The sequence below is a fragment of the Scyliorhinus canicula genome, chromosome 8, assembly GCF_902713615.1.
Source record: "Scyliorhinus canicula chromosome 8, sScyCan1.1, whole genome shotgun sequence".
Lineage (NCBI taxonomy): Eukaryota > Metazoa > Chordata > Chondrichthyes > Carcharhiniformes > Scyliorhinidae > Scyliorhinus > Scyliorhinus canicula.
The window spans coordinates 158,061,218-158,088,941 of record NC_052153.1 but is presented as its reverse complement, the minus strand read 5'-3'; the positions used below and the strand labels follow the sequence as shown (position 1 = coordinate 158,088,941).

Genomic DNA, 27,724 nt, shown 5'->3' with positions numbered 1-27,724 from the left:
GAGAGTTCAGCAAAAAATAAGGATGAAGCATTTGCAACGATCTTCAGCCAGAAGTACAAATCCATCTTGTCCTCCTCAGTTCCATCTTGGTCCCCACAGATGCCAGCCTTCAGCCAATTTGATTCACTCCATAATATCAAAACAGCTGAAGGCTATGGGCCCTGACAATATTCTGGCAATAGTAATGAAGTATGCTCCAGAACTTGTATCCCTAGCCAAACTGTTCCTGTACAGCTACAACACTGGCATCGAAGCAGCAATGTGGAAAGTAGCTCATGTATGTCCTCTACACAAAAGGCTGAACAAATCCAACCCTTCCAATTACCACCTCGTTAGTCTATTCTTGATCATCAGTAAAGTGATAGGGGTCATCAGCAGTGCTATCAAGCAGCACTGGTAAACCTGCTTACTGATACTCGGTTTGGGATCTACCAGGGTCACCCAGCTCCTGACCTCCTTACAACCTTAGGTCAAACATTGGCAAAAGATCTGAACTCCAGAAGTGAGGTGAGAGTGACTGCCCTTGACATCAAGGCAGAATTTGAAGTAGCATTAAGGAGCCCTAGTAAAATGGGAGTCGATGGGAATCATGTAAAAACTCTTCGTTAGTTGGAGTCATACCTGATATTCAGGAAAATGGTTGTGTAGGTTGGAGGTCAATCATCTCCATTCCAGAACTTCATGGCAAGAGTTCCTCAGGGTACTTCCATCAATAACCTTCTTTCCAGCAGATGCTGATTGCGCAATGTTCAGCACCACCCAAGGCTCTTCAGATGCTGAAGCAGTCCATGTCTAAATGCAGCAAGTCCTGGACATTATCCAGGCCTCGACTGACCAGTATCGAGTAACATTTGTGCCACACATGTGCCAGGCAATGATCATCTCCAATAAGCCATGGTGGCACGATGGTTAGTACTGCTGCCTCACAGCTCCAGGGACACGGGTTCAATTCCGGACTCGGGTGACTGACTGCGTTGAGTTTGCACTTGCTCCCCGTGTCTGTGTGGGTTTCCTCCCACAGTCCAAAGATGTGCAGGTCAGGTGGATTAGCCGTGCAAAACTGCCCCTTAGTGTCCAATGGTTAGGTGGGATTACTGGGTTACGGGGATAGGCCTAAGTAGGGTGCTCTTTCCAAGGACCGATGCAGACTTGATGGGCTGAATGGCCTACTTCTGCATTTTAGGGATTCTAGGATTCTGTTCAATGATTCTATAATCGAGAATCTAATCAGGGGCAGCATGGTAGCATGGTGGTTAGCATCAATGCTTCACAGCTCCAGGGTCCCAGGTTCGATTCCCGGCTGGGGCACTGTCTGTGTGGAGTCTGCACGTCCTCCCCGTGTGTGCGTGGGTTTCCTCCGGGTGCTCCGGTTTCCCCCCACAGTCCAAAGATGTGCGGGTTAGGTGGATTGGCCAGGCTAAATTGCCCTTAGTGTCCTAAAAAATAATGTTAATGGGGGTTGTTGGGTTACTGGTATAGGGTGGATACGTGGGCTTGGGTAGGGTGATCATTGCTCGGCACAACATTGAGGGCCGAAGGGCCTGTTCTGTGCTGTACTGTTCTAATTCTAATTCTAATTTTTTTTTTCTAATTCTAAAAAAATCACCCCCATGCCATTCAATGACATTGCCATCAGTGAATCCCTTGCTATCAGCATCCTGGGGATTACCATTGACCAGAAATTGAACTGGACTAGCCATATGAATACTGTGGGTACAAAAACAGGTCAGAGGCTAGGAATCCTGTTGTGAGTAACTCCCCAAAACCTGTACACAATCTACAAGTCAGGAGTGTGATGGAATACCCTCCACTTGCCTGGATGAGCGCAACTCCAACAACACTCAAGAAACTTGTCATCATCCAGGCCAAAATAGTGTGCTTGATTAGCACCCCATTCACAAACATTCACTCCCTCCACTACTGATGCACAGTAACAGCAGTGTATGCCTCTCCCAAGATGCACTGCATGAACTCGACAATGCTCCTTTGCACCTTCCACGCCAATGACCATCTAGAACAGGGGTGGGCAAACTACGGCCCGCGGGCCGCATGTGGCCCGCCAAAGATCTCTATGCGGCCCACCAAGATCAAGTCATAAAAAGGTTAATGGGTGGGGGGCTGTTGGGTTACTGGTATAGGGTGGATACGATGACTTGAGTAGGGTGATCATTGCTCGGCACAACATGTGTTTCATGTGAAGTTTCTACTTTAAAATATTAATTAATAAAAATTAATTGCTTTTTTTTCTTTAAAAACCTTTTATTTTGGTTATTTTAAATATTAATTATTTTACTTAATATACTATGCGGCCCTTTAAAATTGTGAATTTCTGAATGTGGCCCTTGCACGGAAAAGTTTGCCCACCCCTGATCTAGAAGGACAAGGGCAGAAAACACATGGGAACACCACCACCTGGAAGTTCCCCTCCAAGCCACTCACCATCTCTTGCCATGGAGTTCTGGAATGGAGATGATTGACCTCCAACCTCCACAACCATTTTCCTGAATATCAGGTATGACTCCAACTAACAAAGAGTTTTTCCATGATTCCCATCGACTCCCATTTTACTAGGGCTCCTTAATGCTACACACTGTCAAATTCTGCCTTGATGTCAAGGACAGTCACTCTCACCTCACTTCTGGATTTCACATCTTTTGCCCATGTTTGAACTAAGGTTGTAAGGAGGTCAGGAGTTATACCGCCACTTGTTCAGTCGCTGGGTCAAACTTCTGCCACTGCGCACACATCACCGCACAACCACGCATCCCTGAATGAATGAAAAATGTGCTTTTTTGTATGTTAAATTAGACAGTCTGGATAATTGAAAAAATGATGATCACTCCATTATTTGATTTTAAAATATGAAACACATAGGAGAGCTAATAGATTAGTACATTAAATGGCTGTTATAAAAAAAATCTTTAAAAATCAACCTTTCAGAACTCGGTGACAACATATGTTCAATGGCACGTCACACAGCTTTGGGAAAAGTGGGCTATGTTCATCTACTCTGGACAATTTCTCACAATTACAGACACCATAGACGAGACCATTCAGGTTCCATTTTAGAACGTCTTAAATTTAAATACCATTTTGTTGCATCTTTTCTAAATTTGTATATGAGAAACATTGATGCAAGTAACTTGTGTAAGCAAGTTATTGTACGTTTGGACTTCTAAAGTGATTTTGCCAAGTTTCAACCAGGGGCCGGTTTAGCTCAGGTGGCTGGAGAGCTGGTTCATGATGCAGAGCGAGGCCAATATCGCAGGTTCAATTCCCCTACCAGCTGAGGTTATTCATGAAGGCTTGCCTTCTCAACCTTGCTCATCACCTGAGGTGTGGTGATCCTTGGGGTAAATCACCAGTCAGCGCTCTCCTTCAAATGGGAAAGCAGCCTATGGTCATCTGGGACTATAGTGACTTGACAAGTTTCAACATTGGCTATAAATAGCTAAAAGGAGAGAGTTATCAGAATTTGAGTATGTGGCTGGATATAAAGTTGGCTTAAAAATGGGCAATAACCATAAATTAGCCCTAATTTTAGACAGGAAAGCAGGTACAGAAGGGATTCATCTTTGAGCCCTTGTTCTCATAAAAGATTTTGGCAGATATTATACGCAAGTGTACAAGTTAGCAGGTACTCGTAATGGAGAACCATACAAGAAGGATTTAGATTTTTTAGTGCCAATGCATGTCAGATGCAATTCAATGTGAATAAGCATAGGCGCAAGAAAGCAAATTAAAAGGAAAAAGGGTGCTGGTTACGAAAGGGTCGAAGGAAATGAAATCAATCAAGTTAGAAAACAATGAACACCTTGCTTAGCTACATCTTTTAAAAAGGTTACTGCATTACATCAACAGGATAGGATGAAATTGTATGCAATTTTACTATAATCGGGCTAACTTCAATAGTATGGAAGCTTTTTTGAAGCATTTAAGGAGAAAGTTTCCAGCTACTTAGACAAATGTACTTTAATAAAGAACAACCAACATTGTTTTGTTGAGAGTAAATTATGTTTGACTTGAAAGGGATAAAAAAACTGGTGGTTAGTTATTTTTCAGACTGAAGGGAGGTATGCAATGGTGTTTCCCAGGGTTCACTACTGGAATTGCTTTATGTTTGTTCATTAATGACTTGCACTTTCCAGACTCAATTTCAAAATGAGTCTGGATGTGTAGCAAGGGGTGGGCAAACGACAGATGAAATTCAATGCAGGAAAGTGTGACATGATAAATTTTGGTAGAATCAATAAGGAAAGACAATGCAAGATAAATGGTATACTTGTAAAGGATGTACAAGAGAGACATGAGGGGTTTGTGCACATATCATCAAACATTGCAGGACAGGTGAATAATGCAGTTCATTTTTACAAATTCTTTCATGAGATGTGGGTGTTGCTGGCAAGGCCAATGTTCGTTGCCCACCCCAAAGTATCTTTGAATTGAGTTGCTTTTGAGGCCATTTCAGAGGGTAGTCAGGGATAACCGCATTGCTTTGGGCCTGGAGTAGGCAGACAGGTAAAGACAACAGTAGCCGGGTGAACCAAAGAGAAAATGCTGGAAATTTTTCTCTTTGGTTTCAGATTCCAGCATCCATAGTAATTTGCTTTTATTTAGTAGCTGGTGCAAGTTGCTGCTTTACAACTCCGAAAAGATTTTTACCTTTCCGATCAGGAACTTTTAAAGCTATTTACATTGGATATTGATGAACTTGTGCAAATTATATGAAGTGGTTTTATGAATTCATTTTTTTGTTTAAAAACCTACTTCTTGTTTCTGCAGACTGGAGAGAGACTTCATGAGCTTCTAGGCCATTCTAGACCAATTACAGCAATTGCTGTTTTTCCATCGGTGCTTCGATTACAGCCAGAAAGCCGTCGTCTCCTTACTGCCTCTTCTGACAAGACTGTCATTGTATCCTAATATATGGTCTGAAGAATGCATGATTATTCTGCTTAAGTACATTGCTGCTTATTCGTTTCGTTTGTTGAGGAGTTTTCTGTTCATTTTTCTGTTCTCTGATCCATTTTCAAATACCTAACAACACACTTAATTCACTATTTGTTAACATCTGATTTTTAGTCTTATAGTTCGAGTTCACTTTGGTTTCCACAATGCTAATATTTCCAACTTTAAAAAATTTCATTTGAGGGATGCTGGCGTTGCTGACTAAATCAGCATTCATTGCCCAACCCTAATTTCCCTTGAAAAGGTGGTGGTGAGCTGCCTTCTTGAACTGCAGCAGACCATGTGCTGTAGGTACACCCACAGTGTTGTTATATTACACAGCAGGGTAGAACAGTGGGTGGCATGGTAGCACCGTGGTTAGCACTGTTGCTTCATAGCGCCAGGCACCCTGGTTCGATTTGCGGCTTGGGTCAGTGTGCGGAGTCTGCATGTTCTCCCAGTGTGTTTCATCTGGGTGCTCGGGTTTCCTCCCATAAAGTCCCGAAAGATGTGCTTATTAGGTGAATTGGACATTCTGAATTCTTCCCCAGTGTACCTGAACAGGCGCCGGAGTGTGGTAGCCAGGGGATTTTTAACAGTAACTTAATTGCAGTGTTAATGTAAGCCAACTTGTGACACTAATAAAGATTATTATATTAACAACTTGGATACAGGGAGATTCGGCCCATCGAATCTGCATCGACCTTCTGAAAGAGCACCCAGCCTAGGACCAATGCCCCTACCTATCCCCGGAACCCCACCTAACCTTTAGATAATCGGGGACAGTCGATCATGACCAATCCACCTAACCTGCACATCTTCGGACTGTGGAAGGAAACCAGAGCAGCCGGAGGAAACCCACGTGGACACGGGGAGAATGTGCAAACTCCTCACACGCAGCCAGGTTGGAATCGAACCTGGGACCCTGGCGCTGTGAACCAGCAGTGCTAACCATTGCCACCGTGCCCCGTTTACATTTTAGGATCACATTATTACATTGTCGCAGACAAAGTCCTGCCCTTCCAACAGTGTATCAATAAATAAATCAGTATAATAATTATTAGTAAATTATTCATGTATAGTAAAGTATTCATGATAATCTTTTTGGGTGGAGTTGTCAGTTGGGAGCACTTGAGAAATTGGGCTTTTAAATGAAATAGAATGTATGGCCATTCAGCCCAATCAGACCATTCCCATGCTAATGCTCCAGTTGAGCCTCATCTCATCTTTTCTCATCTAAATCTTCCAAGAGAACCATCTATTCCTTCCGTCAAATGCTTGTGTAGTTTCCCCATAATTACATTTGTACAATTTGTTTCAACACTCCGTGGTTGTGAGTTCCACATTCTTACCACTTTTTGGATGAAGGAGCTCATTCAGAATTCTCTATTGGATTTATTGGTGGTCGCTAGTTAAGCATTCCCCACAGGAGAAAACATTCTCCCTCTATTTATTCTATCGCAACCGTTCATATATATATTTTAAAATTTAGACTACCCAATTCTCTTTTTCCAATTAAGGGGCAAGTTAGTGTGGCCAGGGCAGCACGGTGGTGCAGTGGGTTAGCCGTGCTGCCTCACTTTATCGAGGTCCCAGGTTTGATCCCGGCTCTGGGTCACTGTCTGTGTGGAGTTTGCACATGCTCCCCGTGTTTGCGTGGGTTTCGCCCCCACAACCAAAGATGTGCAGGGTCGGTGGATTGGCCACGCTAAATTGCCCCTTAATTGGGAAAAAATGAATTGGCCACTCTAAATTTATAAAAAACAATTTAGTGTGGCCAATCTATCAAACCTGCACATCTTTTGGGTGGTGGGGGTGAGGCACACACAGACATGAGGAGAATGTACAAACTCCACACGGACAGTGACCTGGGGCCGGGATCAAGCCTGGGTCCTCGGCGTCATGAGGCAGCAGTTCTAACCATTGCGCCACCATGCTGCCCTTACTGTTCATCATTTTAAATACCTTTATTAAGTCACTGCTCTACCCTTTTCCAAGAGAGAGGAAATCCAGCCTGTTGATCCTTTCCTGATGCATATATCCATGCAAATCTGGTATCATCCTTTTAAGTCTTTGCACACCCTCGAGTGCCTTTATATTCTCTTTAAAATAGGATGACCAGAACTGCGTGCAGTACTCTTGTGGTCTAACCAAAGTTTGATGCGTATTTAGCATAACCTCACTGGCACACTGTAGCATAGTGGTTAGCACTGTTGCTTCACAGCTCCAGCGTCCCAGGTTCGATTCCCGGTTTGGGTCACTGTGTGGAGATTGCACGTTCTCCCTGTGTCTGCGTGGGTTTCCTCTGGGTGCTCCGGTTTCCTCCCATAGTTCAAAGATGTACAGGTTAGGTGGATGGGCCATGATAAATTGCCCTTAGTTTCCAAAAAGGTTAGGTGGGGTTACGGGGATGAGGTGGAGGTGTGGTCTTAAGTGGAGTGCTCTTTCCAAGGGCCGGTGCAGACTCGATGGGACGAATGGCCTCCTGCACTGTAAATTCTATGACTTCAATTCTATCCCTCTAGAAATAAAACCTAGGCCGCGATTCTCCGTTCCCAGAAAAAATCGGCAACGCCGTCGTGAACTCGGCCGAGTTTCACGACAGCTCCCCACGGCCCCGTTCCCGAGCGATTCAGGCCCCGGAAATGGACTAGGGGCGGGGCCGCGGGAAACACGTGGGCGATGACGCCAGAATGGTGGGACGTCCGAATGACGTTGGTCCGTGTCGTAAAAAGGCGCGGGCGACCAGTTCAGCAGACTGAGAGTCACGGTGGGCCGCCCCGAGGTTCGCGGAGAGTGACCTGGAGACCCTCCTCGATGCCGTGGAGCAGTGGACGAGCATCATCTGCCCTAGAAGAGGGCATCGCCACCCTGCCAGTGTCGTGCTACAGGCCTGGCGTGAGGTGGGCATGGCAGTGAGTGCTGTGGCGCAGACCCCTCGGTCTGGGGAGCAATGCCGAAAGAAGCTCCACGACCAGGGTTAGTGCCAAGAGGGTGCCCCTGGGTCACAACAACCCCCCCCCCCCCAAGTCCCTCATCACCCCCCCCACCCTGGGCACGAGGGGGGGGGGGGGGCGAGAGTGAGTGGAGGGTGGTTAACAAAGTTGTCACAGACCCACATGAGCGCTGCGAGCCCCCGGAGAGATGCCATGGTTTAGCTGCAACTTTCCCCCCAAGCTGTGCCAATATCTGAACGGCCTGCTGATACCTGCCGAATTGTAATGATCTATCTATGCCCCCCCCCAAAACAGGACAAGACCGCGCACAACAACCGGGAGCGCAACAAGACTGGAGGGGGTTCTCCCATAATGCACCCCCGACCGCCTTTGAGCAGAGGGCTCTGGACCGTGCTGGGGGATCTGGCACCCGAGAGGTCGCGCAAAGCGAGGTTGGCGGTGCGGAACCAAGTGAGACAACCCTGCATGACAACCCCAGCCCTTCCTCTCTCCCCTCACACTCAGCCCACTGGACCCCCCCATCCTCTCTCCCCTCACACTCGGCCCACTGGACCCCCCCCATCCTATCTCCCCTCACACTCGGCCCACTGGACCCCCCCCCATCCTATCTCCCCTCACACTCAGCCCACTGGACCCCCACATCCTCTCTCCCCTCACACTCGGCCCACTGGACCCCCCCCCCATCCTCTCTCCCCTCACACTCGGCCCACTGGACTCCCCCATCCTCTCTCCCCTCACACTCGGCCCACTGGACCCCCCCCCCATCCTCTCTCCCCTCACACTCGGCCCACTGGACTCCCCCATCCTCTCTCCCCTCACACTCGGCCCACTGGACCCCCCCCCCCCCCATCCTCTCTCCCCTCACACTCAGCCCACTGGACCCACCCATCCTCTCTCCCCTCACACTCGGCCCACTGGACCCCCCATCCTCTCTCCCTTCACACTCAGCCCACTGGACCCCCCCCCATCCTCTCTCCCCTCACACTCAGCCCACTGGATCCCCCCATCCTCTCTCCCCTCACACACAGCACACTGGACCATCCAATACCCGGCCGAGCGTGTCTAAATAACCCCGTCTTATTCTGTTCCCGAGGGCGTGCTGGCGAACATCCAGGGAGGTCTGCTGCCACACCCAGCCGGACTTCCACCACCGCACCCAGGGCCGCACGCCAGAGGGTGGCAGGACGTCAGCCAGGAGGGCCATCCTCTCAACCCGGGACCGTCCAGCAGGGCGCACACACGGCACCACACTCTGGAGACTCCATTGAGGGAGAAGATGACATGGGCCGCGTGCGCCCTGCGCCCAGATATGAATGTGACAATGACACCACAGAGATTATGACGGACGAGGACCTGTGGCACTGCTATCTCCCACACCATCCCAGAGACACTCACCTCGGTTGGGCAATTAAGTGATGAGGCTCATGGGTCATGGTCTGGTGTGCACCACACAGCTGAGCTGGTACAGCAGGTGGAGTTCGGAGCAGCCAAGGGCCTGGACTGTCGGAGGGCAGCCCAGCATCCAGCTGGCTCCCAGACGTTTCCCGGGTTCCTGGATTTACTCGACACACCCGCACAGCCGATGCATTTTCAAACCCAGGGACACAATGCCGGGATGAGGGCTGTCTTCCTGCAGCTGCAGACGCAGTTAGAGGAGTCGAACCGCGTCCAGGAGCAGGGAGTGGTGCCGCTCATGGCAGCCACCCAGGCCGACACCGCACGGGTGGCATCCGCGGTTTCGGCCATGGGTCAGGTTATGCAAGGCGTTGGGCTTCACATGCACGCGTCATCCATGGCCCTGGACAGGGCTACCCTCTGACAGGCAGCAATGCGCCACAGTCAGCATGACATTGCCGGCGCGCTACGGGCCTTGGCCGAGTCTCAGCAGGTCATGGCACAGTCCCATCACGCCATGGCACAGTCCCAGCAGTCAGTCGCGGAGAGCATCGACCGCCTGACACACGTGCTGGATGGCGTCGCGCACTCACAGGTTGAGGTCGCGCACTCCCTGGCGGGAATGTTTAACTCCCTGGACTCCGTCTCTGCGAACCTTCGGACCCTGGTGGAGACCATTGCAGGCCTCCAGGACTGGCAGCGCCAGGTGTCGGTGGGGCGACGGGGCACCTCCCCGCTCGCACCTCCGTCCCACAGTGAGGCCCGGGGGCCACCGGGCTCCCCGAGGGAGGAGGAGGTTCCGGGGCCCGTCCCATTAACTCCATCACGGGACGTCCCTGAACACTCGGCCTCCCCCGTCCCATCCCTGGTGTATCGGGTGTGCAGCGGGCAGAGCAGGGTGGCACCACGTAATCCGAAACGCCCGCGGAGCAGCCTGGCCCAGCAATGCTGGGTCGCCCCAGGAAACGAGTGCCGACTGGGAGACATGCCGAAGGGGGCGATTTGCAGCAGTCCTCCTCCACTCATGCTGTATCATCTGGGGACTCACTTAGGCATAGTGGTAGGGCCCGAAAGGCAACAAAAAGGGACACACAGTAAGTTGGCACGGGTGAAGGGCACAGATTAGTTGTAGGGGCTAGGGCATCTGTACATAATGTTAACCATTGAACTCACTGTTGCACCTAACCTGTAAGACCGTGTGATTTTTCCGTTGCCACAGGTATCGTGATGGTGACCGAGTGTCGCTGGAGTTGACGAGCGGTGAAACTTCGGTATCGGGTGTGCAGTCCCTTCCCCCTCCCACAGCTTCCCCACACGGGCACGTGATGGAGTGTCCCTGACGAACTCAGCGACCACCGAGATGGATGGTTCAGCTATTGCCATGAGTCAGACTTTGTCTAACGATTCTGAGCTCACAGCTCATTGCAGAGCGGGCTGTCATCATTGAACATGGCACTGATCACACCCGCTGACACAGCCATCAATGTCGTGCCATACCGTCTGGCCCCAGTGGTAAGGGTGATGTCGAACTGGAACAGTGTATGCAGAGTGGGGGTGGGGTGGTGGTGGTGGTGGTGGGAGTTGTGTGGTGACCGTCTACACGACTGGTGATGCAGGTGGTTGTGTTGGTGTTCAGCGGGGATGTCGCGTGCGGCGCGTGAATCTGGCTGCCACCAACGCGTTGCGTGCCCGCTGTCCTCGCCGGTGCCGTCGTGCAGCGTCCTGGACATCACCAGCACCCGGGTCCTGTCTGCGTGCTGCGCCTGCCACTCCACCGACCTCCTCCTCCTCCGTGTTGGCACCACTGCCACTAGCTTCTCCCTCCGCCTCCTCCACCAGGGCATCTCCCCTCTGCATTGCTATGTTGTGAAGCGCACAGCAGACCACGACAATGCGAGCCACCCTCTCAGGCTGGTATTGCACGGCCCCTCCGGAGCGGTCCAGGCATCTGAATCACATTTTCAGCAATCTGAAGCAGCACTCCACCTGGTTGCTGCATGGGCCTCATTGTAAAGGGTCTCCGCGTTGGTCTGAGGCCTCCGTATAGGCGTCATCAGCCACGACCTCAGCGGATAACCCCTGTCGCCCAGCAACCAGCCCCTCAGCCAGGAGGGCCGTCCCTCAAACAGAGCAGGGATGTACGACTGCGCAAGAATGTACGCATCATGCACACTCCCTGGGAACCTTGCGCACATGTGCATGATCCTCATGTGGGGGTTGCATACTACCTGGATATTCATGGAGTATGTCCCCCTCCTGTTTGTGAACACCTCCCTGTCCCCTGCAGGCGGGCGCATGGGGACGTGAACACAATTGATTGCACACTGCACCATCGGTATCCCGGCCACATTGGCAAATCCACGAGCTCGTGAATGTTGACTTGCTCGATCCTCGGGAAAGGTGATGTAGCGGTCGGCGATGGCATAGAGGGCATCGGTCACATCATGGATGCACCTGTGCACCGATGCCTGGGAGATCCCGGAGAGGTCCCCGCTCGGAGACTGGAAGGAGCCGGTTGCATAAAAGTTCAGTGCAACCGTCACCTTGACGGCAACCGCGATTGCTTGTCCTCCTCCCGTTCAACGTGGGGCGAGGTGCGACACGAGTTGGCAGATATGTGTCACCGTCTCTCTATTCAACCAGAGTCGTCTCCTGCAGGTGATGTCCTGCATTGTCTGGAATGAGATCCGGGGACGGTAAGCCCTCGGCCTCGGTTGGCGCCTTGGCTCCACCATCAATGCCTCCTCCTCCTCCTCACCCCCATGCTGCTCGACGACGGGCAACTCCTCGGCCATTCCCTCCGCTCACGCAGCTGGCCCTGCATCCACTGTGGGATGTGGCTGTGGACGCTGCTCCATCTCCAACTGCAGTGCAGCGGCCCCAACCACTGCACTGAACATAGCTGTTATGTTTGAGTACATTTTGCTCACCTACAGAAGGGTGGTGGTTGGCAGAGAAACGACAGGTTAGACGGAGTTTATTCGACACCTCGGCAGCCGCCTGCCACGGGACACCTGCCAGCCTAACCCCGGTCACTTTCTGCGTCCAACAGGCAGTTAATAACACATCCTCCTCACCGGTGCGTCAGTGTCCTGTGGCCATAAGCCACAGGGCAACCAGCGGCCGTGTCCTCGTGACCGTCCTGCAATTACAGGGCGGCTGACATGTTGCATCCGGGGGTGGACGAACCCATCCACTCCACTCACTCCCCCCTCCCATTTGCCCCTCTCTCCCCCCCTCTCCCTCCCCCCCCCACTTGTCCGTCTCTTTCTCTCCCTCCCCACTCTCCCTCCCCCCTCCCACTTGTGCGTCTCTCTCTCCCTCCCCCTCTCCCTACCCCCTCCCCCTCTCCCTACCCCCTCCCACTTGTCCCTCTCCCCCTCTCCCTCCCCCCCTCCCCCCCTCCCACTTGTCTGTCTCTCTCTCTCTCTCCCACCCCCCTCCCACTTATCCGTCTCTCTTTCCCTCCCCCCTCTCCCTCCCCCTTCCCACTTGTCCGTCTCTCTCTCCCTCCCCCCATTCCCTCCCCCTCTCCCTCCCCCCTCCCACTTGTCCGTCTCTCTCTCAGCCACTCCTCCCTCCCCCTCCCACTTGTCAGTCTCTCTCTCTCTCACCCCCTCTCCCTCCCCCTCCCTCCCCCTCAAACTTGTCCCTCTCTCCATCCCCTCTCCCCCTCCTTCCCCCTCTCCTTCCCCCCTCCCACTTGTCCCTCTCTCCCCCCTCTCCCTCCCCCCCCACTCCCTCCCCCCCACTTGTCCGTCTCTCTCTCGCCCCCCTCTCCCTCCCCCCTCCCACTTGTCCCTCTCTCCCTCCCCCTCCCCCCTCCCACTTGTCCGTCTCTCACTCTCCCCCCCTCCCTCCCCCTCCCACTTGTCCTTCCCCCCTCCCACTTGTCCCTCTCTCCCTCCCCCTCCCACTTGTCCCTCTCTCCCTCCCCTCTCCCTCCCCCCTCCCACTTGTCCCTCTCTCCCTCCCCTCTCCCCCCCCTCTCCCCACCTCTGCCTCCCCCCCTCCCACTTGTCCATCTCTCTCTCTCCCCCCCCTCTCCCTCCCCCCTCCTACTTGTCCGTCTCTCCCTCCCCTCTCTATCCCTCCCTCTTCCCCCCCCCCCACTTGTCCGGCTCTCTCTCCCCCCCCCCCCCCCTCCCTCTCCCACTTGTCCGTCTCTCTCTCTCCCCCCTCTCCCTCCCCCCTCCCACTTGTCCGTCTCTCTCTCTCTCTCTCTCCCCCCCCACTTGTCCGTCTCTCTCTCCCTCCCCCCATTCCCTCCCCCTCCCACTTGTCCGTCTCTCCCTCCCCTCTCTCTCCCTCCCTCTTTCCCCCCCCCCCCCACTTGTCCGGCTCTCTCTCCCCCCCTCCCTCTCCCACTTGTCCGTCTCTCTCTCTCCCCCCTCTCCCTCCCCCCTCCCACTTGTCCGTCTCTCTCTCTCTCTCCCCCCCACTTGTCCGTCTCTCTCTCCCTCCCCCTATTCCCTCCCCCCTCCCACTTGTCCGTCTCTCCCTCACCCCCCTCCCTCCCCCCTCCCACTTGTCCGTCTCTCTCTCTCACCCCCCCTCCCTCCCCCCTGAAACTTGTCCCTCTCTCCCCCCCTCTCCTTCCCCCCCCTCCCACTTGTTCCTCCCCCCCCTCTCCCTCCCCCCTCCCAGTCGTCCATCCCCCCCCCCCCCCCCCCCACTGGCCGCAGCGTTCTCGGGGATGCCTTCCCCAGTCTGCGGAGACTCCGGGACGGTCCGCTCACCTCCTAACTCCTCGTCAGCCAGCAGGACTGGCTGGCGATTTTTAAAACCAGGTGTGGATCGCGACGTTGTGACATGGCGTCACGATGCCGGGATTTCGGCCCATCCGGGCCGGAGAATAGTGGGAGTGCTGGCGAGTTTTGCCTCCGTCGGGCGAATCTCCGTGGATTTCCGTGAGTATCCCGACCACGGACATTTGGCCGGTGGGGAGAATAGCGAGAGCGCGTCGGACCGGCGTCGCGGGAAAAATTGGCGCAGCCCGCTATTCTCCGAACCGGCGTGGGAGCGGAGAATCGCGGCCCTAGTGTTTGGTGGGTTTTTATTTTATGGCTTTGCTTAACCTTTGGTGTGATTTGGTGATTGATATATTTGTACTCGAGATCCTGTTTTCTTTTTGTCCTACAGAATTGTACCTGCCAAGTAATAAGTGACCTCCCTATTTATCCTACCTCACATTTATCTGTTTTGCCACATTTGCCAATTATTTGGCCACACTCAAAAGTTTATTAATGTCCTCCTGTAATTTGTTGCAGCCCTCCTCCGTATTGACTATCCCCAAATATGATAGCATCTGCAAATTGTGCTTTTGAACCAAGAAAATCTGAAGTTCTAATAAGGCAGTTTCTGGGCAGCACGGTGGCACAGTGGTTAGCATTACTGCCTGCGGCGCTGAGGACCTGGGTTCGAATCCCGGCCCTGGGTCACTGTCCGTGTGGAGTTTGCACGTTCTCCCCGTGTCTGCGTGGGTTTCACCCCACAACCCAAAGATGTGCAGGTTAGGTGGATTGGCCATGCTAAACTGCCCCTTAATTGGGAAAAAATAATTGGGTACTCTAAATTTTTAAAAAATAAATAAATAAATAAAAATAAGGCAGTTTCTGATATTGTGATTGTTTCCAATAGCTGGGTGAAATTTAGTACGAGGGCACAAATTTGCGATCATCGCAAAAAGCATTAAACGGGTTAGAGAAAAATAGTCGATACACATGGGTTGGTTAAATGTTGAATTCTGTGCCACAAACTGTTCTTGAAGCAGAGTCCATAAATTCTGTGAAAGTTAATTGTGTAGTTTCTTGAAAACTAATAATATTAAAGAACATGGAAAGTAAGCAGCAGAATAGGATAAGACAAGGTGGCACGTGGAGAAAAACATCAATATATACTAGACCCAAGTGGCTTGTTTCTGTGCTAAAAGTCACTCTGTAAATTAATGGAGCAAGTTTGAGCTGATTGTCTTACAGCTTTTATATCGATAGACAATTAATTGTGCTGAACCAAACACCTTAATTCTTCAGGGCTTTGTGATTGTCAACATACTTAACGAGAGTGTATATATAATGTGCTGTTGTTCAAAGTATTCCCAATTACATGTGGAAAGGATAGTCTTCAGAATGTTCTTGTCTTGACAAGTCTCCTAGCAACTAGGTCACTGTATAATGTCCCCTTTGGAGCAGCATCCTGAAGCAGCTCTATTAATTTTTGAAAATGTTGCAACTTCAGAAAGGCCTAAGAGATGTTCTGGCACTCGGCGACCTTGCATAAGTGCATGATTATCCAGGTACACTGAACACTCCGCCTACGTGATTTTATTTTCTGCTGCTGGGTGGTTCTGTATCAACATGGGTTTGTTCCTAAATTGTTAAGTGCATTGCTAAGCACGTTTGGTTGTACTGTGTCAGCAACTTCACTGCAGTAGCCTTCAGGGAAGTAAGACTGATGCACTGGATCCCTAGGAAGAGAGATTTAATGTTTGCTGTTTTGAAAAGCAAGGTAGTTCAGTGATTCCAAATTAATTTCATATGAGTTTTCCTTTATTGATGCAGCAAGATCTGGGATTTAAACAGTGGCACCCAAATCTATTTGTTGACAGAATTTCAGTCCTCCGTTAAGGTAAGAGAAAGGTTATAGGATTTATACTGATGGGTATAAAGCTCCATTATTTAATGCATCTCTGGTTGAGTGGCTGCAGGTGAAAATTCACAGAAGTCAGTTTTTCTGAAAATAAAATGCTGCAGTTACTGGAAATCTGAAATAAAAACAAAATTCTGGAAATGCTCATCAGATCAAGCAGCAGATTAAGAGGTCATTGGCCTGAAATGTTAATCCTACCTTCCTCTTGTGAAGGACTGCCTAATCAACCCCGCCCCTTCCCTGAGGTGTGGTGGTCCTCGGGTTCATAGAATGTACAGTGCAGAAGGAGGCCATTTGGCCCATCGAGTCTGCACCGGCTCTTGGAAAGAGCACCCTACCCAAGGTCAACACCTCCACCCTATCCCCATAACCCAGTAACCCCACCCAACACTAAGTGTTATTTTGGACACTAAGGGCAATTTATCATGGCCAATCCACCTAACCGGCACGTCCTGTGACTGTGGGAGGAAACCGGAGCACCCGGAGGAAACCCACGCACACACGGGGAGAATGTGCAGACTCCGCACAGACAGTGACCCAAGCCGTTATCGAACCTGGGACCCTGGAGCTGTGAAGCGATTGTGCTATCCACAATGCTACCATGCTGCCCTAATCACCACCAGTCAGCTCTTCCCCCTCAAAGGGGATGCAGCTTATGGTCACCTGGGACTATGGCGACTTTACCTTCCTCTCTTCACAGTTGCTGCCTGATCTGCTGGAATTGTCTGCATTTTCAGCATTTTTTCTTTAATTCAGTATCACATCTGTTGTCTTCCAGAGGTGCTCACCTTGAAGTTCTCATCTCTGCAACATGATTTCAGTTCATCTCTTACCCTTTTCACTTTCATTATTACCTGTTACCCTCTTATATTTCATTATGTTCTCAGTGAGACTTTCTTTCACAGCTACACCCTTTTCTCAGCAACTGTCCTCAAGTTTGGCCAATTGTGTCAATGCTGAAAAACAGCTATCTAGCCTCAGCCCACCCTTCAGCTCCAGATTTGTTCCCTTGCATATTTGGCACCTTAAATGCATATTTTGTATAAATGTGATGAGAGTACTGCCTCTGCCATCCTTTAAGTTGATGAGTTCCAGCCTCTAAAAGTGTAAAATTATTTGACAGCTTCCATGCCCCCCCCCCCCCCCCCCAACCATGAAAACCTAGCAATAGCATTAAAATATATCTCCTGGTTATTGACCTTTCTGCTAAAGAACGAGGTTTTTCCTATCCACATTATGTAAGCCCCTCATAATTACATTAACAGTGCAATGAAGTTACTGTGAAAACCCCCTAGTCACCACACTCTGGAGCCTATTCGGGTATACAGGGAGAAATCAGAATGTCCAATTCACCTAACAGGTATTTTGGGCCTTGTGGGAGGAAACTGGAGCACCCGGAGGAAACCAATGCAGACATGGGGAGAACGTGCAGACTCCGCACAGTGATTGAAGACGGGAATCAAACCCGGATCCCTGGCGCAGTGAAGCAATGGCGCTTGCCAGTGTGCTACCGTGCCACCCTACAATTAAGTGATTAAACCGCCCCTCGGCTGCCTTTACGTTTTCACCTGGGCCTAGTGACTTCTCCACTTTCTTTTTTAAAATGTTTTATGTTAAGGCATTTGTATATACTCATCAAACACAACCACAAAGAGAGCAAACAGGAATTCACAGAGCAAGTAAATATCTGACACTCTAAGGTCCATTCTCCCTGCTGCCAACCTCCCCTACCTCTTTGTTTTTTAAATCCCCAACAGCCCCCACCCCCCCTCCCCCCCCCCGCCCCAGCTCTTCCTCCCACTTGTGCTTGACTTCTTGGGCACCCTCCCAATCCATTAGTTCTTTGTAAGTCTCCGACACTCTGCCCTCATCCACCAATGTTTTCGACATCACCTTGTCCTACAACCCTGGGGGGCAGGTTGGGAAAGGATGGCACCTGCTTCTTCACATAGTCCCTCACCTGCAAGTACCGGAACCCATTCCTGCTGGGCAGCTTATATTCCTCTTCCAGTCTCTCCAAGCTAGAAAAGCTGCCCCCAACGAATAGGTCTCCAAACTGTTCAATCCCTGCCCACCGCCACCCCGCAAACCTGTGTCTAGCCCACCCGGAGTGAGTCTATGATTCCCACAGATCGGTGCCCAAACCGAGGCACCCTCCAACCTCAGGTGCTGATGCCACTGTCCCCACACCTTCAGAACGTCCGGCACAACAAACGGACCTAATCCACAGACTCCTGTCCGAACCCAAACTGCCCCAGCACCTCCCACAAGTAGTCCCATTCTACCCAGTCAAAGGCCTTTTTCGCATCCATAGTGACCGCTACCCCCACGACGTTGATCTACTTTCAAGTCCACTCCCCCCCCCCCCCCCCCCCCCCCCCCCCGCAGATCTACCATAGCCCCTCTTGGGCCAGCCCCCTCCTATCGTACTTTACAGCCCCACCCCTGTCAGCAGTCCCGCCCATCGACCATTGGGCTGGTAGGGCCGACCCTTTGTTCCCTGCCAATTTTCCCTCTGTTGCAGGAAGATGTTCTTGCTCTTGTTGCTCCTTTCTTCTGAAACCACTTCTGGTCCACAAATGCATTCACCGGTGGAGTATAGTCTTCCTCTACCACTCGTGCACCCTTTTCCTTCAAAACATCTTCCCGTTAATCGGGGAAGAGGACCAACGAAACCGCCTCGAGCGAGAGCTGCCAAATGTCCAACCACTCGCACCATGTCCGCCACCGGAAATCCACTTATTCACTTTCAAGAATGTTAAATACCTTCATATTTTCTCTCGGCTGTTATCCATCCAACATTTCGCACTCACATTTGACCGAAATATCTGTATCGTCTCCCTTTTTGTGAAGACGGGCACAAATATTCGTTAAGAACTATACCCACATCCTTTACCTTTGCACACAACTTGGGTTTATGGTGTCTACTTGGCCCTATTATTTTTGCTTGTTATTCTCCTGCTCTTTATGTATTAAAGTATCTTTGGGTCCATTGAATTTTACGTCAATGTTTTTTCTGCACTTTTTACTTCCTTAATTTCCTTTTCAATTTACCCCTGCACTTTCTCTATTCCCCTTTGCTGCTACATTTGGGTGCCCTGCCCTATTTTTTTCTTTGTACAAATCTATTTGTTCTGAATCCTTTTTAGTTTCTTAAATGCCTCACACTAGTCTTCTCTGGCATTGATTTATTGAATCATTCGGCCGAACGAGTCTGTACCCTACCTAGGCACACTCGCCCGCCCTATCCCCGTAATCCCACTTAACCTGCACATCCCTGGGCAACTCTTCAGCATGGTCAATCCACCTAAACTGCACATCTTTGGACTGTGGGAGGAAACTGACGCACCCGGAGGAAACCCACGCAAACACTGGGAGAATGTGCCAGCTCCACATAGACAGTCACCCAAGGCTGGAAATAAACCTGGGTTCCTGGCGCTGTGAGGCAGCAGTGTTAATTTCCGTGTAGTTAGATGGCTGTTTCATGTCCACTTTTGCCTTGTTACATCTCGACTTAGTGGAATTGGCCTATCACCAGTTTACAACTTTCACTCTTGGGTTAACCTTATCCCTTTCCATAACAACACAAAATGTAACTAAAATGATCTTCTGCTTATCCCCCTTCCATCTCTGATTCATTCTCTAAAACTAAGACTAGAATCGCCCCTTCTCTTGTTGGATTTGCTACCAACCTGCAAAAACAAATTCCTTTGAGTATATGTTAATAATTCTGTTGCCTTCGATATCTTTTCCACTGAATTTGTTCCAGTTAATATTCAGAGAGTTGAAATCACCTACTATTGCTGTGTTTTTTGCAATTCAGCTACATCCCTCCTCGCAGCTGTTTCTTACTAGTATTTTTACCCACCCCACCTTTTCCCCTCCTCCCTCTATCCATCTGAAAATCCTGTAACCAGGAACATTGAGCTGCCATTCCTGCTGTTTAAATCACATTTTAGTAATAGCTATGGGATGTCATACTTCCAAGTGTTTATCTGTGCTCTCCGCTCATCTGTCTTCATTAGACTCCTTCCATTGAAGTACATACCACCAATCACTCAACTCCATTTGTCTATTTTCCACCCTTCGGTTCTTGATCTTCCATACTGGCCTACTAAATCTCTACTTTTCATTTCTAGCTTTGTTTCTCTCCCTTATGAAGCTTTGCTCAGGTACCCATCCTCCTGCCAAACTATTTTAACTCTCCCCAACAGCGCTAGCACACCTCCCCGCCAAGACATTGGCCCTGACTCTTTTGAAGTGTAACCAGTCTGGCTTGTGCAGGTCCCTCAAAACTAGTACCAATGCCCCAAGAGTCCAAGGTTTTCCGTGTTGTATCATCTCGGCAGGGATACATTCAACTGTATTATCCTCCTATTTATGTACTCTTCAGCACCTGGCACCAGAAGTTCTGGAAATGACTAACCTTGAGTTCCTTTTAAAAATTCTTCCCTTGCTCCCTGAAATCTGACCTCATCCCTCTTTCTGCCTATGTCATTGGAGCAATTTGGACCTTTGCCGTTGGCTGTCCACCCTCATCCATCAATGTTTGACAGCTGCTCAGTAACAGTTTTGACCCTGGCACAGAGGAGGCAATGTTTTATCCCGGAGTCATGTCTGCAGCTGCAAAAATGTCTCTGTTTGTCCCCTAACTATTGAATCTCTCTATTGCTATTGCATTCCTCACCTTCCACCTCTGCAAGAAGTGTCCTGGAGTTCCCACATGGTGCAAGATATATGTTTCATGGGACTATGGCGTCCAGCCGTGCCTCTTTATTAGACTTAAATTTAACAGAAATAAGCTTAATACTTATGAAAGGCATGTTTTGAACAAAAGCTCACCAGCAGTTGACCAATCAGCGACTTCCCTTGTGCTTCACTTTTAATATTCTTGACCTCTCTCTCCCTGATGTGTTGCCTCTACCTTGCTGCTTTGCCCTTGAATTCCTTCAGATCTGTGCTCCTCATCTCTGAGCTCTCCAACTGAGGCCTACTCACAGGGCCTTGCGTTTTTATTCTCTCTGACCACTCTGCTGGTCTGCCTCTGAACTCTTTCAGGCCTATGCTCCATACATGGTAGCACAGTGGGTAGCACTGTTGTTTCACAGCTTCAAGATCCCAGGTTTGATTCCCGGCGTGGGTCACTGCCTGTGGGAGTCTGCACGTTCTCCGTGTCTGCGAGGGTTTCCTCCGGGTGTTCTGGTTTCCTTCCACAAGTCCCAAAACACGTGCTGTTAGGTAATTTGGACATTCTGAATTCTCCCTCTTTGTACCCGAACAGGTGCCAGAATGAGGCGACTAGGGGTTTTCGCAGTAACTACATTGCAGTGTACTTGTGACAATAACGATTATTATTGTTGTACCTTCCCACTCTTTGTGACTTATTCCACAGGGATTCCAGTTGAAATTCATAGAATCACTACAGTGTAGAAGGAGGCCATTTGGCCCATCAAGTCTGCATCGACCCTCTGAAAGCGCACCCTACCTGCCCCCCCGCCTATCCCTATACCCCAGTAAATTCTATCCCACCTGTTATCTATGATTACAGGTGCCTGTGCAATTCAGTGTTACCCCGATCACTACTGACAGTACTCCAAGAGATGATACTCAAAAGGATGAACTGCCACTTCCATGCTCTTAACATTTCTCTTCAGGCCTGACTCACTTTATTTCAAAGTTGTTCTGGTGTTCAAATTCATTTTGCCCTTTGCCTCATCGTGCACTTTAAGAGAAGTCCCTTTTTCTTTTCAATTGTCAAGGGCTGCGAGTTTAATTTTTTCTATCTCCTTTTAACAAAAGGGTGTAGAGTCTAAAACACTAAATGTTACATTCTTCTCTCCACTGGTGGTGCCTGACCTGCTTAGTGTTAACAGCAGTTCCTGCTAATATTTTTCTTGTTAACTGGCCCTGGTTTGCAGTGATCTCAAATTTCCTCATAAAATCTCAAAAATTACCATCTGTCCTCTCTCGCTCAATTTGAATTTCTAGCATGTTGTGATTACTCCTTCCAGGAGGATCCTTAATCCATAACACAGAGGAGCAGAAATAGGCCACTTGGCCCATCGAGTCTGCTCCGCCATTCAATCATGGCTGATATTTTTCTCATCCCCATTCTCCTGCCTTATCCCCATAACCCCATATCCCCATATTAATCAAAAACCTGAGAAGGCAGCTCACCACCACTTTCTCCAGGACAGTTGAGAATGGGGAGTAAATGCTGGCCTAGCCAGCAAAGCCCACATCCCCAGAAAGAATATTTTTTGTAAAAGTTGTATATGGATATATCCACTGTGGACTAAAGTGCTAAAATTCATCATGTTTGTAACTTTATTGTTTGGCTTATTTTGGCAGTGTCTGATGATTATTGAAAGACTTGATGTGTGGCTGTCTGGAGGAGATAAAGTATGCACTTGGAGCTGTCAAGCAGAATTGCTCTGTAAAACAACTTGTTTTAAAGATGCAGGTATTATTTCAAAATGCTGCTCAGAAATTCCCTTGTGTTTCACTTTTGATGGCAAATATGTTCCTTTCCAAGATAACCTTTCAAGAAACTGGATTGATGAGATTGTTCTTCGCACCAATTCTACGCGGGAAATTGATTTATTAAACCAAACTAACCTTTTGTTATATCATTAACGATTTACATTTTTACAGAACATTCCACATTTAGCAAGAATGATATCAATAAAAACATTTGCTGAAATCTTTTCTCACTCAGGACTACAGGAGAAATCAAGAAAAATGAGCAAAAAGGATTGATCAAAGGGGGTATATGTTAAATGGAGGGAAAGGCCGAGAGAGATTTAGGGAGGGAATCCAGAACTTGGGGCCAAGGCAGCTGAAAACACAGCTGCCAGTTGCAGAGTGATTGAAATCAGTGAAGCGCAGGAGGCCAGAAGTGGAGAGATTTCAATGGCTTATACAGTTGGCGAAGGCTACACAGATCAGGAAGGGTGGGGCCATAGAGGGAATGAGAACAAGATTGAGAACTTGAATACTGAAGTGAAGCCAGTGAAGGTTAGCAAATACAGGGCAAGGAACTCTGCACATTGCCACCTGCTGCCTTCCCCCACCTGGTGAATCAGCACTTCTCTATGTTGAATGCCACTGGAAGTAGTACTGAGGGTAACAAGGGTATTGAATGGATGTGCTGCCTCAGTATCTATTACCAAGTGTGGCTTTGTAGCACCACTATTGACCAAGTCATTAAGTGCACATTTGTCAGTGGCAGCTGGTGACAGCCAACAAGAGGAAAAACCCTACTTCACCCTTGCCAATCTACCTGTTTCAGATGTATCTCTCCTTGCCAGTAATCATAGGATTTGCAGTGCAGAAGGAGACTACCTAAGCCCACACCCCCATCCTTGTTACCCAGCAACCCCTCCTAACCTTTTTGGACACTAAGGACAATTTAGCATGGCCAATCCACCTTACCTGCACACCTTTGGACTATGGGAGGAAACTGGAGCACCAGGAGGAAACCCGCGCAGACACAGGGAGAACGTGCAGACTCCGCACAGGCAGTGACCCAAGCCAGAAATCGAAACAGGAACCCCGGAGCTGTGAAGTAACTGTGCTAACCACTGTGCTACTGTGCCCCCCAATAGTAGGAGTGAACATGGCACGACCTTTGTGGTGGTGAGTCCTATTTTGACACTGAAGACATGCTCCATCGTGTTGTGTGGCATTAACACCATGTGAAATATGGTAGATTCAGAACAGATCTAGCAGCTCAAAATCCATGAAATGATATGTAGCATCAGCACCAGAAGAATTGTATCAATCACAATGTGTGAACTCATGTTGAGTGAAGGGTATGCCAAACCATTATCATCAAGCCAGGGGATCAATCTTGGTTTAATGAGGACTGCAGAAAAGCATGCCTGGAGCAGCAGCAGCCATACCTAAAATAAGTTGCCTACCCAATGAAGCTACAACAATGAGCCGCTACATACTGAACAGTGGAAACAGCATGAAATAGACCAGGCAAAGCGATCCTACAAACAATGGAAAAGATCAAAGCTATGCAGTCCTGCCCTATCCAGTCGGGAATAGCGAACAGTTATCACATAAACATAGAAAATAGGAGCAGGAGAAGGCCATTCAACCTTTCCAGCTTGCTCTGTCATTCATTACGATCATAGCTGATCATCTAATTCAATAGCCTGGTTCCCATGTGTTCCCATATTCTTTGATCCCCTTCACCCCAAGTGCTATATCTAACTGCTTCTTGAAACTTGCGATGTTTTAGCCTCAACTACTTTCTGTGGTCGGGAATGCCATAGGTTGACCACTCTCTGGGTGAAGAAATTTCTCCTCATCTCTGTCCTAAATGATCTATCCCTTATTCTCAGTCTGTGACCCCTGGTTCTGGACACCCCCACTACTGAGAACATCCTTCTTGCATCTACCCTGTCTAGTTCTGTTAGTATTCAAAGGTTTCTACGCGATCCTCCCTCATTCTTCTGAACTCCAACGAATATAATCCTGCTCCATCTCTCCTCGTACGTCAGTTTTGCCATCCCAGGAATCAGTCTGGTAAACCTTTTCTGCTCTCCCTCTAAAGCAAGAACATCCTTCCTCAGATGAGGAGACCAAAACTGCACATAATATTCCAGGTGTGGCCTCACCAAGGCTCTGTATAATTGCAACAAGACATCCCTGCCCCTGTACTTGAATCCTCTCACTGAAGGCCAAAATACCATTTGCCTTCTGCTGCACCTGCATGCTTATCTTCAGCAACTAGTGTACGAGGACACCCAGGTGTCGTTGCGCATTCCCCTCTCCTAATTTATGGCCATTCAGATTATCTGCCTTCCTGTTTCTGCTCCCAAACCTCACATTTACCTCAATTTATGCTGCATCTACCTTCATTTGCCAACTCACTCAACTTGTCCAAAGCACACTGATGATGTCTGCATCCTCTTCTCCGCTTATTCTCCCACTCACCCAACAGCTAAACAGAGGGGCAGGCGCCTCAAACACTATGAAAGATCTCGGTATGTCAGTGCAAAAGTACAGCTTTAAAATTTGCAACAATCTTCAGCCAGAAGTGCCAAGTGGATGATCCATCTCTGCCTCTTCCTGAGGCCCCCACCATCACAGCTGTCAATCTTCAACCAATTTGATTCACTCCATGTGATATCAAGAAGTGGCTGATGCCCACTGGGTTTGGAAAGGTTATAGACCTGACAACACTCCACCTTGTGCTCCAGAACTAGCTGTTCCAGTGCAGCTACAACACTGGCATCTATCTGACAATGTACAAATCCTCAACTATGTCTTGCCCACAAAAAACCTGACAGGCAGAAAAGGCAGATTGTTGTGTCCGCAGGATTGATGCTAAGGGACACAGAGGCTGGCAGGCCAAGTAAAGGAGTTTCAGTACAGGCTGATTCTTTACTCTGCACAGTTATCCACGATAGTGATTGGTGACGCCACATCCAATGACGTCATGCATATATCATTATTCAATGCTCAATGCGGCTTCAGTACTGCTTCACAGAGATCAATATAAATTCATAGATAACTAGTATATTTTAAAAGTTCTTGGATATGCACGTGAGGTGCCGTAACCTACAAGCCTATGGACAAGAGTTGGAAAATGGGATTAGACAGGATGGTTCCTTGTTGACCAATGTGATCAAATGGCTTCCCTCAGCAAAGTGATAAGATTTCTTTGACAGTGCTATCCAACAGACACTTAACCTGCTCACTTGCTCAATTTGGGCTGCACCAGGGTTTCAGACCTCATTGCAGCCTTGGTCCAAGCTTAGACAGAAGTGCTGAAGAGTAGCTGCCGAAAACATCAAGACAGCATTTGACTAAGTATGACATCAAGAAGCTACCATCCAGACTTGGAAATCCTTCACTGTCGCTGGGTCACAATCCTGGAACTCCCTTCCGAACAACATTGTGGGTGTACTTGCATGATATGGACTGCAGCAATTCAGGAAGGTGGCTCATCATCACCTTCTCGAGAGCAATTACGGATGGGCAACAAATGTAGGCATAACCAGTGAAACTCTCATCCCATAAATGGATAAAAAAAGAGAGGGGATGGGTGAATTAGATTTGGAATGAGTTAATATACAGGCAGCAGAGTTTTGGTTGAGCAAATGTTTATGTGGGGTGCAAGATGGGAGACTGGCCATGGCAGCATTGGAATAGTTCAATCTACTGTTAACAAAATTGTGGAGGGAGGATTTGGCAGCAGATGACAGAAGGCCCGAGTAGAGTGATGTCGCAGAAGTATAAGTAGGCAGTCTTGGTGCAGACTTTGAGTCAAACACAACATTGCATTGGATTGCATTTTATTTATTGTTACTTGTACCCAGGTACAATGAAAAGTATTCTTCTGCATCTAGACAGATTGTTCCATACATGAAAAAAAACAGGGCATACATAAATAAACGACGTAAATGCACAGACATTGGGTGTGCATATGGAGTGTATTACTACTCAGTGGAGAAGATGTGTGAAGAGATCAGTTCAGTCCATAAGAGAGTCATTCAGCAGGGAAGAAGCTGTTTTTGAACCAGTTGGTGTGTGCTCTCAGACTTTTTAATCTCCTGCTTGATGAAAGAAGTTGGAAGAAAAAATAATCCGGGTGAGAGGGTTATGTTGCCCGCTTTCCCAAGGTAGCGGGAGGTGTAGACAGAGTCAATGGCCGGGAGATGGGTTTGTGTGATGGTCTGAGTTAATGTGTTGAGAAAGTATCGACGCTGTTGTGCTTTCTTGGTCGTAGCATTGACATGGGTGGACGAGGACTGATTGTTGATGTGCACACCTAGGAATTTGAAGCTGTCAACCATTTCCATCTTGAACCATTGACGCTGACAGGAGTGTGTACAATACTTTGCTTCCTGAAGTCAATGACCAGCTCCTTATTTTTGCTGATGTTGGGGGAGAGATTGTTGTTATATCGAGGTTGCAAATGGTCTTGCTCAGTTTAAGGCATTTACCAGGGATGAAAACATTGGACAGGGAATGAAATTTCTGGCGAGAACCAAGACAATGTCTTTAGTCTTCCAGTTTTCAATTTGAGGGGTACTTCTACTCCAATTATGGATGTCAGCCAAGCAGAGACAGTTCAGGGTTCAAGGAGTTGGTGGTGAGATAGAACTAAGTGTCGTTCCACATACCTCATGGTTAATTTTGGGATAGTATCACTGAAGGGTAGCATGCAGATGAGAAATAAAAAAGGACCAAGGTTAGGTATTTGGGTAATCTAGGCAGTTTGGGCAGCCAATAGTTCCCGTGCATTTTCCATTGCAACACATGGCCAGTCTAGTTGACTTGTGAATCAGTCAACACCCTTTTCTTCTGTAGTATAGATTATTGTTATTGTTTGAAATTTGGCATTCTTGTGTTGGTCTCGATGAGTGCAAGACAGAAAACTGGCAACATGTCTCTGTTCAGCAATTTTCACATTCTGTACAACCAAGCGACTGGTTGATATCTCTGCCATCTAGCACTATTCTTATATCTGTTTTTATATATTTTTTAACAGATGTGAGCTCAATGATCGAACTACCGAAAAACAGCATTGCTGCAGTGGTCAGGAAGGATGTAGGTAAGATTTTTTACTAAAGTTGCACAAGTGTGTTCCTGTCTAATTTAAACCAAAAGCCAAAAAAGAAAAATTATCAACTGCACTTTTATTTATCATTCTGACTTGAAAATTATCCACGTTAATTCAAAATTGTTCTTGCTACAGATACAAATTTTGTTTTTGCTATGTTGCATTTCAAAAATAGACCTAAAAACTTGTTTAG

General features: G+C 48.7%; 1 protein-coding gene across 1 annotated transcript in view; it reads left to right on the top strand.

Moving 5' to 3' along the window:
- Window positions 1-27,724, top strand: part of wdr41 (WD repeat domain 41) — a 77,763-nt gene that overhangs the window by 29,364 nt on the left and 20,675 nt on the right. The window contains exons 6-9 of the mRNA XM_038805542.1: window positions 4,783-4,914; window positions 15,864-15,926; window positions 22,299-22,410; window positions 27,460-27,522. Of these exons, the coding sequence (XP_038661470.1) occupies window positions 4,783-4,914; window positions 15,864-15,926; window positions 22,299-22,410; window positions 27,460-27,522 (370 nt within the window). The remainder of the gene's footprint in view (window positions 1-4,782; window positions 4,915-15,863; window positions 15,927-22,298; window positions 22,411-27,459; window positions 27,523-27,724) is intronic.